At 44.0% G+C, this 14445-nt stretch overlaps 1 protein-coding gene across 1 annotated transcript in view; it reads left to right on the top strand.

The window, feature by feature from the left end:
- The window catches only part of DNAH11 (dynein axonemal heavy chain 11), a 390030-nt gene that overhangs the window by 124515 nt on the left and 251070 nt on the right, over positions 1–14445 (top strand). The window contains exons 30-31 of the mRNA XM_077268714.1: positions 5984–6124; positions 7038–7271. Coding sequence (XP_077124829.1) covers positions 5984–6124; positions 7038–7271 — 375 coding nt within the window. The remainder of the gene's footprint in view (positions 1–5983; positions 6125–7037; positions 7272–14445) is intronic.

Raw genomic sequence — 14445 nt, 5'->3', positions numbered from 1 at the left:
GTAAATACATCAGGAAAAGGCAATTAACCAATTAAGGCATGGACAAATGCACATGCAATCAACAAGATGCGCACTAACATGCTTGGTATGTGTCCACGTTCAGGATTGCATCAGGATTTGGTCAGGATTTTCCAGCAGTTTTTGTAATCCAAAACCAGAAGTGTAACAATTAGGAAAAGTATAATAAAAAAAACATGCACCACTTCGGAATTTTACACCCACTCCTGGTTTTGGCTTACAAATACTGATGAAAAATCCTGACCAAATCCTGATGCAATCCTGAACGTGGACACATACCCTCCCACATGAACAGGCATAAGATTGGCAAAGGCATAATAAGGTGCAGGCACATGAAGACATACTTACAAAAGCACACAGCCATACAAAAATACACACACACACACGCACGCACGCACGCACGCACATAAGCTTTATGCAAATACACATATGTACAACAAAGGCAGAAAGGTGAACCCAATCAGAAGACGCATACAAACACACACACACACACACATTACACACACACGTAAAAAAGGCTGACAATCCTTTGGCTGGAGCTGCATGTCTTCACAGTGGCTGGCATCAGGGTGGATCTGGACTCTAGCATGGCACTGGCTGGTGCAGGACGATGGCAGGCCTCAGGTTCTCTTCAGGTTTTAAGCTCTTGCTGTAGTCAGTACCTCATACACACACAAATGCACAGGCACACAGATGCACACAAAAATTGCAATACTCACACTGGCTCTATGGTGGCTGGAGTCTTGTGGCTGGGGTCTTGTAGCTGGCTCCTGTGTCAGGCTGGGGTCTTGTGGCTGGGGTCTTGTGGCTGGGGTCCTGTGGCTGGCTGGGGTCTTGTGGCAGGCTGGCTCTTGCTGGCAGTCTCTTCTCCTATCTGGGTCTTGCTGGCATATGTGGGGTTGAAGGCCCAGGCCAGGTTTATATAGATTTGGGGGTGTCTGGCCAATTGGCAACCAAATCCTTCTTCTGAGCATGCTCAGTGTAAAAAAAACTTATTGCAGCGCTGCATTGCGTCGTACGACGTGTCCCGACGCATCCGTCGCTCATAGGCTTCCATTGTAGCCAACGACGCATGCCGCAGGATGCAACACGTTTTTTAGGCGGAGACAAAAACGTTACAATCAACGTTTTTTGCCGATGACGTGTCGCCAAATTTCGACGCATACGTCGTACGACGGACACGACGTATGCCAATCCTTCGCAATACGTCGCCAATACAAGTCTATGGGGAAAAAACGCATCCTGCAAAAAAATTTGCAGGATGCGTTTTTTCTGAAAAAAGACGATTTGAGACGTAATGCAGTTAACGCTAGTGTGAAAGTAGCCTAAGACTGTCTGAATCCAACGCTTGTACTGGACAGGATTTCTGTTTTACCTTTCATGATACTGACTTGAAATTCTTACTGTAGTAATGTCTCAAAGGAATGATAGCCCTTTCAATAAAGTCAACAGACAATGTAAATGATATAAAAAATACATCTTAGCAAGCTACACACTCCCTGCTGTTTATCTTATAGAGAGCCTGTCAGCGCAAAATGACTGTTCAAACCAAGAACAGGCTCTTGGTGCACACTTTTCATGGCTGAACAGTTCACTGCGTCTTCCCTCCTACTTGTTTTCTATCTCCACTTTCCTCTGATTCCTATAAAGCCAGAGCTGTCAATCAAGAGAAAGGCGGGCAGAAAAAATGCAAAACAAGTAGGCTGGACGGTGCCTCGAACTGTTTGACAGCATCAAGGGTGCATCGGGTGCCCGTGCTTGGTTTGGACAGTCACTTTGGGCTGACAAACTCTCTTTATACAGAGAGACAATAGGGAAGATTGAATAAGCCAGTCTAATTTTTGTACAGTGTGAACTTGGACAATACAGTCTAAAATTGTGCCAAATATGTTAGAGTGTCTCATGTTATCTTATAAGTTTGGGGCATCTTTAGATTGTCTAATCATCTTTACTCCATCTGTTAGTTGGCTTACTTTGTGATAATATACATGAAAGTTTTGCTGTAAATTTGTAGTCAACATACTTAAAGACTTTATAAACGTGGTACAAGGCATGGGCGTCAGAAAATTTGAGGGAAATTGCACCACAAATCTGCCGCAATGAATGTGACTATTTGGGCAATACAAGGTCTACATTAACATGGGATTAATATACTTATTTCACCCACGTGCAAACTAAAATATATTTACTTTTCCAACCATTATATATCCTTTTATCATTTTGTGTTATGATGGACCAGGATTATATTTCTCTCCAAACGCTACACCGATGTCTCTACTCTGTGCCAGCCATTGCACTGGTTGCCCATTTGCTATTGCGTCGAATATAAACTTATCACTCTCATCCACATAGTGCTCCACAGTTCTGCACCACCCTACAGATTTTCCCTCGTCTCAGTCTACCACCCTACCCGTGCCCTCCGTTCTACTAATGACCTAAGACCTCAATAATCTGAACCTCACTCCCATCTCCAAGACTTTTCGCGAGCTCCACCATTTCCTTGGAGCACTACCCAGGACAATTTGATTAATTCCCAGTCCTTTCAGTTTGAAGCGTACCCTAAAAACGCACTTCTTTAAACTGGCCTATCGCCTCACCTCATTTATGTAACTATTCAATTTTTTCCCATACAAAATTTTCTTCCAAATCTGGCTTGTAGCATCTATTTACACACCCTCCATGCACTAAAGCCCTCTGTATCTGTCCTGTACACATATTGGTCACCGGTACATGCAGCGCTATGTGAACACCCCTATTTCCTCATATTGTAGCTTGCGAGCAGGACCCTCACTCCTCTTGGTATCTGTTGAACTCTGTGTTACTTTGTTATATCTTTATTGTCTGTACAAGTTCCCTCTGAAATGTAAAGCGCTGTGGAATATGTTGGCGCTATAGAAATAAAAATGATGATTATTATTATTATGATGTGTTAGATCTTTGCTTAAAGTCAAATATTTCACTAATACATACAGCAGATGAACAAAAGTAATTGCAGGAATGATCAACTTTATGAAAACTGACAAAGATACAAGGCCTCAGAGCTGACTAAGGGAAAAGGAGATTTTACAGTCCATAGAAATCGGTCACTTTTTATTTATCTTAGCAGCAGACTGTAATGTGGATAGTGAAATGATCCTATCTTTAGTTTTAAAGCTAAATTTCTATGACTATACACTTTTTTTGTGCTCAATAGACAGTTTTGAAAAGTGTCCAACTATGGGGCATGTGTAGGAGCATCTGTAAAATGTTCCAGATTTATTAATGATGTGTATCATTATTTTGGTGCAAGATACTAGTGTGAAATAAGCAAGCCAGGAGGTGGCATAAATACATGTCTTGCATAGCAAGTGCAATTCACAAACTGTAGATAGTGTGTGCTGTGATATATGTGACGCAGCTTCAGGTTATTTTTATGCAAGTTTAAACCAGTATGTAAGAAAGTATCACTTATCCAATTCTTGGAAAAACAAGCACGGTCACAGGAGAGCTGAAATGAAGCCAGTTTAAGAATATTGGTGTAAACCACAATGCGTTTCGCTGGTACCCAGTCTTCATCAGGTGGAAGTTCCACTTGATAAAGACTGGGTACAGTCGAAACGCATTGTGGTTTACACCAATATTCTTGTCCTTGCTTCATTTCAGCGCTCCTGTGACCGTGCTTGCTTTTCCAAGTTTTAATCGCTCCTTCTAGAAGGAGCACGGCTGGAGCTATATTGAATCCTGCTTCCCTTTTTAACTCTCTCACTGCTCTCACAGCGCTCCCAATAGAGAGCTATTTTCCTGACTTATACTTATCCAATTCTGGCACTTTGCCCGGCTCTTCCCACTTGCCCTGTAGCGGTGGCAAGTGGGGTTCATATTTGTGAGGTTGATGTCACCTTTGTATTGTCTGGTGACATCAAGCCCACGGCTTGTTAATGGAGAGGCATTTATAAGACACTTTTCAATTACTAATCCTATAGTTATATGGTAAATAAAGACTCAGACAGAATAAAGTCCTTTATTTGAAATAAAACAAAACAGTTTTTTTAATTTAAAAATAACAGTTATACTCACCTAATGCCTATTCCACTGAAGCGCTCGTCTACTGTAATAAAACAAAAATAAAAAGCAACAAATATCCCTCACCTGTCCATCATTCTGTTCCACATGAGCGCAGCATCAGTGACTAGCGGTGACATCATTGAGGTTACTGCTGGTCACTGAGGCTGCGTCCCCAGCTGTGCTGAACTGCGGTGACTTCAACACTGTGGGAACAAGACATTAATGAGGTCACCGCAGTTCAGCTCAGTGACATTACAGCAGATCACTGTGAGAATTTCTCGCAGTGATCAGTGAAGTCACTGAGGAGTGACCTCATTACTAACTTTTTTTTTTCCACGATGCTGAGGTCATCGCAGTTCAGCCCAGCTGGAAACGCAGCCTCAGTGACTGGCGGTAACCGTGATGATATCACGGAGCAGGTCATTCACCAGTAGTTCTCAGCCTGGACTTTCGCATCTTGGCCCCCAGCTGCCTGCTGTCATTATCACTTGAATACAACTGTCATCATTCTCTCTTGCTCATGCTGATCACCGGCTGAGCAGGGGAGAATGATGAGAGCTGTCTTCAGCACCCAGCGCTGGGGAACAGCGCTTACTGTACTACTTCTTCCCTGGCGTCGATGCATGTGGTACTGATGCGGCACACGGTTGCCACATGTGTGCCGCAAGTATTAGACACAAAGACACATGGACACTGACATCTCTGGTACCGGAAATATCAGGACATGGGCAACAGCCCTTAGACACAGATGTACTCAAATTTATACATTCACAGCAAAATTAAAGGGAATGTGTCAGTAGTGTCAACCCTTATAAGCCATCTATAAGGGCATGTAGGCGATAAGAAGCTGAGTAAAATGATAACTTGATTTCTGCATTTCAAAGTCTTATTCCACAGAAATCCACATTTTTCTAAATATGTAAATGAGTTGTTAAGATCTATGAGCCGGATGTAGCTCTCTCCAAGAATCTACCTTCATAGGTTATCTTAAATGAAAGGGGGGTGTGAGACATGTAGATCAGGAGAGCAGACTGTCAGTCATTACAAGTCTCACACTAGTAACGCCTCCTTTCATTTAAAATAAGTTTATGTTATGTGGATCTATGCTGGCTGTAAAGATCTACTGGGGGAACAACACATAGCTACATGCTCCCTTGCACAGCCCGTTACTGATTTTATACTACATTTAAAATCTTATTAGAGGGTTACTCCCATGTAACAATTTATTGTGCCTTATTATATAGACCAACGTCCACCGCTACTCTATTATTGGTCTGTTGGATTGCCATTGATTGCTGATTATAGCAGAGGCACACAGACGTGAACATCAATTCATGCAGATGGAGCATTTCAGAGCTCCATCTATGGGGGTCCCAGGGATCAGACCCCCAATGTTCACAAGTTGTCACCTTTCTTATGCTAACTTTCTAAGACTGAAATAACCCTTTAAATTAAATGTATAAGCTGTTCCTAAGCTCTACATAGTGATGATTGCAGGCTGCAAGACTTTATCTGTGTGATATACAACATTGCATCCTGTATGATATGCCCAGCAACTTGTCCTAGCTCCAAGGATGCAGGATTAACTACTACAGTGCTGTTTAACCAGCGGCCTTTGCTATTTAAAAGTACAGTCCCCGAGGACGTTTTTCTGCCAGATGTGATTTAGTAGAATGTCCTATGAAAATGACCTAGAATATAAATCTATCATTAAAGATATTAGGTAGAAATATGATTTGCCTTTTGCATTTGCACTTTCTGCTATTAAACATGTACATTGCTGGACTTCTCTAACTGTAAGGCTCCGACACGGAGTGGTAATATGGTGGTGTGCACGGACATTTATAAAATCTTTGATGTAAAAATGTTCATTACTGAAATATTTCAGAAGTACTACACGTATATTTATTTATTTTTTTAGGTGACCCGACATTTGGCAAAACTTTTTGACAACATCGCTGATCTCAAGTTCCGAGAGCAAATTGAAAATGAGGCAACTGGAATGTACAGCAAGGAGAAGGAGTTTGTCCCATTCAGTGTGGCCTGCCAATGTAGAGGACAGGTGAATATAAAATTGTGTATCTGTATGATCTCAGCCACGGGATCTGATTTGAGATTACTTTGGTAATAAGTAAGGAAAGCACCATTCTCTAAGGTGAATTTCTGGGAAAATTCAAACCACCACTTCCCAGCTGGGTGACTGGCTTATGGGGACCTTTCTCCTGGCCCTACTTCTAAGCTCTATAAAAGTGAGATCTTTCATGAGTTCACCATTCCATAGAGACAGCACCCAGAATTTTTTTTTCATCTAAATGCTTTTTTGTATAGCCTTTGAATTATTGCCCTGCTCATAGAATGTATTGTGTATTTATTTATATTAATCACTTGTCCTATTCCGCAGCAATGTACAGACATTATCATCACTGTCCCTATTGGGACTCACAATCTATATTCCCTAGCAGTATGTGTTTGGAGTATGGGGGAGGAAGCCGGAGTACCCAGAGGAAACCCACACAAACACAGGGAGAACATACAAACTCGTAGGGGATTTTTGTAGTGGATTACCACTGACCCTCAATAATTCTCGGTTGGCAGATCTACATCTGGGAACACAAAGTAACCTCCTGCACACTCACTGCCACAGCAGTCGCTACCTACCTCTATGTGGCCTTCAGTGTATTAAGATGGTTGGCAGCTTCGAAAGCCATAGGCTCCTGCCAGGGGCCATGGGCTCTGGGCAGTCTCATTAACCAATAATGTTTTATGAAAACATTCCAGGCATAAACATCTTCTTGGGAAAGGGCACATTGCCCTCCTGCTTCTTTGCGCGTAGTCCACCCCTGAGTATAACGTCGGCTCCTTCCTGCATGTTAATTAGTCTCGTTTTTCTAATAAATTTGAAAGTAAAATCTTGGAAACACTTTCTATTTCTAAACATTTTTTATTATTTTTTTTTTTTTGCATACATTCAAAAGGTAGAGCACTGGTTGAAGAATCTGGAAGACACTATGTGTGAAACTGTGCGCCACCATATAACTGAGGCTGTGGCTGCATATGAGGATAAGCCACGGGAACAGTGGATTTTCGACTATCCAGCTCAGGTGGCATTGACCAGCTCTCAGATCTGGTGGACCATTGATGTTGGAATTGCTTTTGACAGGTTGGAAGAAGGGTTTGAAACGGCGCTCAAAGATTATAATAAAAAACAGGTATGTCCTATAAGTTGTATGTCAGAACAATAAGTAATGTAGTAACATTATACTTTCTAGAAGTAAGAAAACTTTATTATACAGCTGCAGTCTGAATTGCATTAACTAACTTTTTAAATGTCCATCAAGTTTTTTTTATTGTTTTATAGTTCCATTTGTCTGTGCTGATTCATTTTATAATATAATTTATTTGTCACAGAACTTTACATTGTCCTATTCTTTTCACACAAAGATAGCGTGAAGCAATGCAAGCAGCCACCGCTGGAGAGGGAGTCATGGGAGATTAGCGCATATAGATTTATTTCACCTTTCTAATAAATGTGTACACAATAAGTTCCTTAGATTGTGAATAAATAATGTGTCGCATCAGTGTATTCCTCCAAAGTGGAGCTACTATGTATAAGCAGGGTATCCCCCAAGTACCCAGAATGAAAAAAAGATATGTAAAAACCTAGCACTTAAACATCAGGATTTGTCGAAAGTTCAGTGTAGGAATGCTAATCACTCACAACAGTTTACGAAAACAGGAAAAAAGTCTTCTATCCAGCCAGGTTTGGCGTTTTTACCCTCCACACATCCATAAAGTCTCAAAGGTTGGATAAAAGATCTACAAAATCTTTTATATTTCTTTGATGTTGAGAGTAACCTGTCTGTATGAAAGAGTATATAATGCAAAACCACCAAATAGCAGAAGTAAAAAGTGATTTATTAGTAATACTCCCAAACAAACATGTTAAAAAGTGCTTCATTAATCACATCCAGAAGAAGCCAATTTGGTGGTTGAAACCCTGGGTTGAGCTATGCTTATCAATGTTTTCATGAGGTGGTTGCCTGTGGATATTTTTAATGGAGGAGCTTTATAACATGTTATTTTTGAGAGTATAAATAATAAATCACTTTTTATTTCAATAATTTGGGTGACTTTGGACTCTATTAGTCATACAGGTTGCCTTCCACATCATACAAAGGTATAGGATATTGAAAGTCTCTATCCGAGCAATGAGACTTTAAGGAAGTGTCAAGGGTGAACATGCCAAACCTGGCTGAGTATAAGACATATTTCCAGGTCACCACCTGACAGCACACTGGAGGACGCTGCTTCTGGTTTGAGGGTCGCTTCCCCCTGCCGGGGGCTCTCGACCCTTCCGTCGAGCCCCCTGGTGTATGCGGACTCGGCGGCTGCCTCTGCTGATGGCGGTGTCTCCATGCGGCTGCCGGGGGAAGCCAGGCCACGTTGCACCGCGCTCAGTTCCGGCCGCACGTCACTTCCGGTTTGCCGAGGGGGGCGGGCGGCGTCTCTTCAGCTGGAGGAAGTTCCGGAGCGGTCAGATGGTGCGAAAGCACTGCATCAGACGAACAGAACAAAAAGGTATAAGCCTGGGGGGGGGTGAGTGTTAGGCGATCTCCAAGGGAGCATGGAGGACGCGGTCAGATCTGATGTGGGGCAGGAGAGCATAACACCAGTAAGTGGGGCGGAAGCCCTGTATTATGTGAAACCTCACGAAATTGTCCTCCATAGTAGCGGAGGCTATATTTCTTGTAGGGTGCCTCCTTGCCTGAGAAGTCATTAAAGAAGCCCAGCAGGAATAAAAAGTGTCCTATCTGTGCAGCTAAGTTGAAGGATACCTGGCAGAAACCCCTGTGTGAAGCATGCACCTGCAGGATCATAGGAGAGGAGCAGGCTTCTCTTATGACAAATATGAGAGCCATCATAAGAGAGGAGGTTCAGGCTTCCGTATTAGGCCTGGTTCTCCCTCAGGCCTTACTTCCAGAGAAATCTAGGAAAAGGCCAAGGGAAGAATATTTCTCAGGAGACTCATCTGTCAGGTCTAGATGAGGAGGAAGAAAGTAGAGAGCCTCCGGAGAAAGTGAGAAGATATTTATTTTCTGCTGCAGACACAGGAGAATTTTTAGAGGCTGTACGGCATACTATGCAGATTGAAGAGCCTCAACCAACTTGTTCGGTTCAGGATGAGATGTTTGGAGGTTTACGCTCTCAAACCTCTAAGGTCTTTCCAGTGAACTCCCATATCCGATCCATGATTCTGGAGGAATGGGAAGAAGCGGAGAAAAGACTGACTATTCCTAAGGACTTCAGACTCCGCTTGCCGTTTGACCCAGAAGAGGTTAAAGATTGGGTGGACATTCCTAAAATAGATATCCTGTTGGCTAAAGTGTCCAAAAGGACTGCAATTCCTTTTGAGGACTCTTCCAACCTAAAAGAGCCCATGGATAGAAAGGCAGACAGCCTTTTAAAAAGGGCCTGGGAGAGTTCATCAGCAGTTATTGGAGCGAATATAGCAGCGACATCTGTTGCTCGCTCCATGCACCTATGGATAGATGATCTTCAGGATCAGTTAACAACCAACACTCCTAGGGAAGCTATTCTAAAATCCCTGCCTCTGTTAAAATTGGCAACCACCTTTTTGGCAGATGCCTCTGCAGAATCAGTTAGGTTCACAGCTAGGGGTCAATCCCTATCTAATGCAGCCCGGAGAGCTATCTGGCTCAAGAGCTGGTCAGGAGACATGCATTCTAAGAATAAGCTGTGTTTGATACCCTTTTCCGGGGGCAGGGTCTTCTGAACCGGTTCTCGATGATATTTTAGAGAAGGCCACAGATGTAAAGAAAGGGTTTCCTGAAGAAAAGCCTAAAAAATTCCATCCCTTTCGTAGACCCCGCTCTAATCAGAAGCCAGATTACAGGGGGAAAGGAAAGCAGGGTAGATGGAGTTATCAAAAAGGTAGGGAGAACAGGCTCAAAAGCAAAGACTCGAGCTACTCAGGTTCAGGTTCTAGCTACCGGAGAAAATGACGCAACCAGAGTGGGGGGTCGTCTAGCCGATTTCCTAGGAGGATGACAGGAAGTAACGGCAAGTCCTTGGGCCTTACAGGCTGTGTACCAGGGATACAAAATAGAGTTTATTTATTCGGACTCCCATGACAGCACCACGAGAGAGGGGATCCGCCCCTTTAGGAACAGGAAACCCACAGATACAAAAGGGCGGCACCTCTCCCACGCATCAGTTGGTTTCCTGTTCCTAATGGGACGGGATCCTGCAGATTTTACAAAAGGATCCCAGGCCGGCCGGCCGACTCAGGTAGCGAGGGGGTCTCCTACCTCGGCCGGTGCGGAGTTCCTGGAAGATGTCGCGATGGTCCTGGCAGGGCTGCATGTCGGCGGCATTCCAGCAGGGAGCGGTCACCAGTGGTGTTCCGTCTCCAAGGCAGCGCTAGGTGAGTATGTCCCCTGGGTCTCCTCCTTCTGAGGTGGCTAGGGTCTCTGTTTGCGGCGGCGCTTGGGGGCGCCACCCGAGGGGTGCTGCGGCTCTGTCCGGCGTCCTCGCCGCTCTGTGCGCTGATGGTTCCACCCGAGCCATGGCGTCATCCTGGGCAGAGAGGTCTGGAGTGTCGGTCGACCAGATATGTAAGGCGGCCACATGGTCATCCCCTTCCACCTTTTTTAAACACTATAGGTTGGACTTGGGGTTCTCCTCAGATCTCACCTTCGGGTTAAGGGTGCTACAGGCTGTGGTCCCTCCCTAAAAATGGCTTACATCTCTGTAAATCTCTCGTGGTGCTGTCATGGGAGTCCGAATAAAGCATTAAGCTACTTACGGGTAGCGGCATTTTTCGGAGGCCCATGACAGCACCCTTAGTTCCCTCCCTTTTTCACATGGGGTTGCACATCCTGGGGTTATAAACAACTAAATAATTTAAAGAAGAAATGTTATCTTCTCACGTGTGTTACTTTATTAAAGTCATTGTGTTCAATTGTATGCAATATTGTGTTTGCTTGTCATTAACTGCGGTAGTCCTCTCAGGCTCTGTAATCCAACTGATGCGTGGGAGAGGTGCCGCCCTTTTGTATCTGTGGGTTTCCTGTTCCTAAAGGGGCGGATCCCCTCTCTCGTGGTGCTGTCATGGGCCTCCGAAAAATGCCGCTACCCGTAAGTAGCTTAATGCTATCTCCCCCTCCCGAAAGATTCCTAGTTTCCAGCTCCCATCTAAAATCGGCGTCCCCCATGTGGTCAGATATACAGGACCTCCTGGAAATGGCGGCAATTGTTCCGGTACCCCCTCAGGAAGAGTACAGAGGTCATTACTCGAATCTCTTCTCAATAATAAAACAGTCGGGAGAATCGAGAACAATAAAAATTCTCAAACACCTATACAAATGGGTGACATACAAGAGATTCAAAATGGAGTCAATTCGGTCAACCATTCCTCTGTGAGGAAGGGGTTTGGTAATGTGTACTCTGGATCTAAAGAGTGCATATTACCATGTACCTATTCATCTAAGTCAACAAAATTTTCTGAGGTTTGTGGTAAATATGGAAGGCAAGATCTATCATTTTCAATTTCGCTGCCTCCCCTTTGGCCTGGCATCAGCTCCCAAAGTTTTTACAAAACTTATGGTAGAGGTGGTCGCCTATCTGAGAAATCAGGATATAATTTTATTTAGACAACTTTTTAATAGCGGCAGACTCGGTAAACCAGCTCAGGATCAACTGTCAATCCCTCATTTCCACACTAGAGAGTCTAGGGTGGATCATAAATTGGAAAAAATCGGATCTCATACCCAAATCCAGAATAAAGTTCTTAGGAGTCATGCTAGATTCGGAGACAAGAATATCTTACCTACCAGAAGACAGGCTAAAGGGCATAATAGAAAAAGTCCATCAGTTCGCTAAAGGCCAGAATTCTATCAGAGACGGGATGAGAATCTTAGGATTAATGACGGCCTGCATCCCTTGTGTGAACTGGAGCCAGTTTCATTCTCGTTCTGACAACCTGGAACAAAAAACGGAATACACTAAGTCAGAAGCTGAGACTCTCTCTTCAGGTCAAGAGATCCTTGAAATGGTGAACTCTTCCCAGGAACCTTCAGGTGGGGGTACCATGGCTTCAATCCCCGAGTGTTTCAGTCACGACAGACGCAAGTCAGCAAGGTTGGGGAGGTAATGTTCAAGGAAGACATTTCCAAGGTCGTTGGGAAAGGAAGGACAGCAAGAAATCATCAAACTACAGAGAACTACACGCAGTTTGGAAGGTCTTAACAGCCGCGCAACCCCCACTGAGGAACAAGCATGTAAAAGTATTTTCAGACAATACCACGACTGTAGCCTTCCTTCGACATCAAGGCGGCCCAAGACATATGGCATTGCAGGGTCTGGTGGAACAGATCTTCAGATGGGCGGAAAAGTCGGTACTGTCAATCTCGGCGGTGCATTTGGAAGGATCCAAGAACCAGTTGGCGGATTTCCTCAGCAGGGAAAGAGTATCCCCTACAGAGTGGGAACTGAACAACGAGGTCTTCATAAGTCTTTGTCACTTGACACTCAGGAAAATCTGCAAGGACAAGGCCAATGTCATTCTCATAGCACCTCATTGGCCGAAACGGAGTTGGTTTCCCTTGCTAAAAAAGCTGTCAGTAGAGGAACCCCTCCTGTTACCAGAAAGAGAGGATCTTCTTCAGCAGGGTCCAGTTCTACACCAGAATCCAGGAGCTCTTCGATTGGCGGCCTGGATCCTGAATGGCAGGTCTTAAAAGCAAAGGGCCTTTCAGATGACGTTATCTCTACCCTCCAAGCCAGCAGGAAACCAGTGACATGAGCTATCAATACAAACATATGGAAACGATTTTGTGGGGAAATGACAGTTCATACTGACCATCCTAATATCCCAAGGATCCTTGACTTCCTGCAGTCAGGATTCCAAAACGGCCTTAGACCCAGTACATTGAGAGTCCAAATAGTGTCCCTGAGTGTGTTTTTCGATTTTCCTCTATCTACCCACCCCTGGATTAGTCGTTTCTTTAGGGCAGTCCATAGGCCAAGACCTTTAATCAGGAGATCAGTCCCGCCGTGGGATCTTAATCTGGTCCGAAATTTTCTATGTGAACAGCCGTGGGACATAAAGGGGGACATAGAGATCAGTAAACTTTCCCGTAAAACCGCGTTCTTGGTAGCGATCACGTCGGCATAAAGATTGGGGGAACTACAGGCTCTATCAGTACAGATCCCGTATTTGCAAATCTTTGATGACAAACTAGGGCTAAGACTCGACCCGGTCTTTCTCCCAAAAGTCGTCTCAGATGCTAATATGAATCAGGAGATTGTCTTGCCATCATTTTGTCAGTTCCCTAAAAACCAAAAAGAAAGGTTTTACCATAATTTGGATAATTTGGACGTGAGAGAGACGGTACTCAAGTACCTTGATTTATCTAGGCCCTGGAGACGGGATAACAACCTGTTTGTTCAGTTCAGGGGTCCAAATAGGGGGAAAAAAGTGTCTAAAGCGACTATTGCACGGTGGATAAAGTCCACAATCAGCTTGGTTTATAAAGCTAAAGGGGAGAGTTCCCCGGTTAACCTTAGAGCCGATTCATCTAGGGCCATGGCCACGTCATGGGCAGAAAAAGGGGGGGCTACGGCAGGTCAGATCTGCAGGGCTGCATCATGGTCTAGCCTTAGTACCTTTTCTAAACATTATAAGTTAGATGTGGTATCGCCTCAGTTGGCTTTTGGTAGAAAGGTACTTCAAGCAGTGGTTCCACCCTAAATACCTACCATTCTCCTTTGGTATTTCTCCAGTGTGCTGTCAGATGGTGACCTGGAAAATGGTAATTAGACCTACCGGTAATTGTATTTCCAGTAATCCATCCTGACAGCACTATTAGTTCCCTCCCTATTTCATGATCTTTATACTCATGTGATGTAACATGTGTATGATTGATTATTTTGTTGGAATAAACCTTGTTTTTTGCATCCATCCAGATGTGTTACTTTGAAAAGCACTGAAGGGTGGTAGGGGGAGGGTCCTTTTAACCTCTCGTTTCCTGTCCCATGATGGATAAGAAGGACGTCCTCCAGTGTGCTGTCAGGATGGATTCCTGGAAAAACAGTTATCGGTAGGTCTAATTACCGTTTCTCCTGCTTTCAGAAACCAAGATGAGTGATCAGCATCACTGCACTGAATTTTCCACATATCCTGGTGTTGAAGTTCTATGTTTTAACAATAAGTTTCTTAAGGCAACTGTACATATTAGAGTATTGTCAACTGAACCTGCTGATACCGACGTGTTCGACTGACTGTCTAATGTGTATGGGGGGCACTGGCTGACTGGATAGGAGAGATGTCGATTGAGCATGTCTGATTTCGGACTGTCAATT

This window comes from Ranitomeya variabilis, chromosome 6 (assembly GCF_051348905.1).
Source record: "Ranitomeya variabilis isolate aRanVar5 chromosome 6, aRanVar5.hap1, whole genome shotgun sequence".
Taxonomy (NCBI): Eukaryota; Metazoa; Chordata; class Amphibia; order Anura; family Dendrobatidae; genus Ranitomeya; species Ranitomeya variabilis.
The sequence above is the reverse complement of the archived record's forward strand: the minus strand, read 5'-3'. Positions and strand labels throughout refer to the sequence as shown.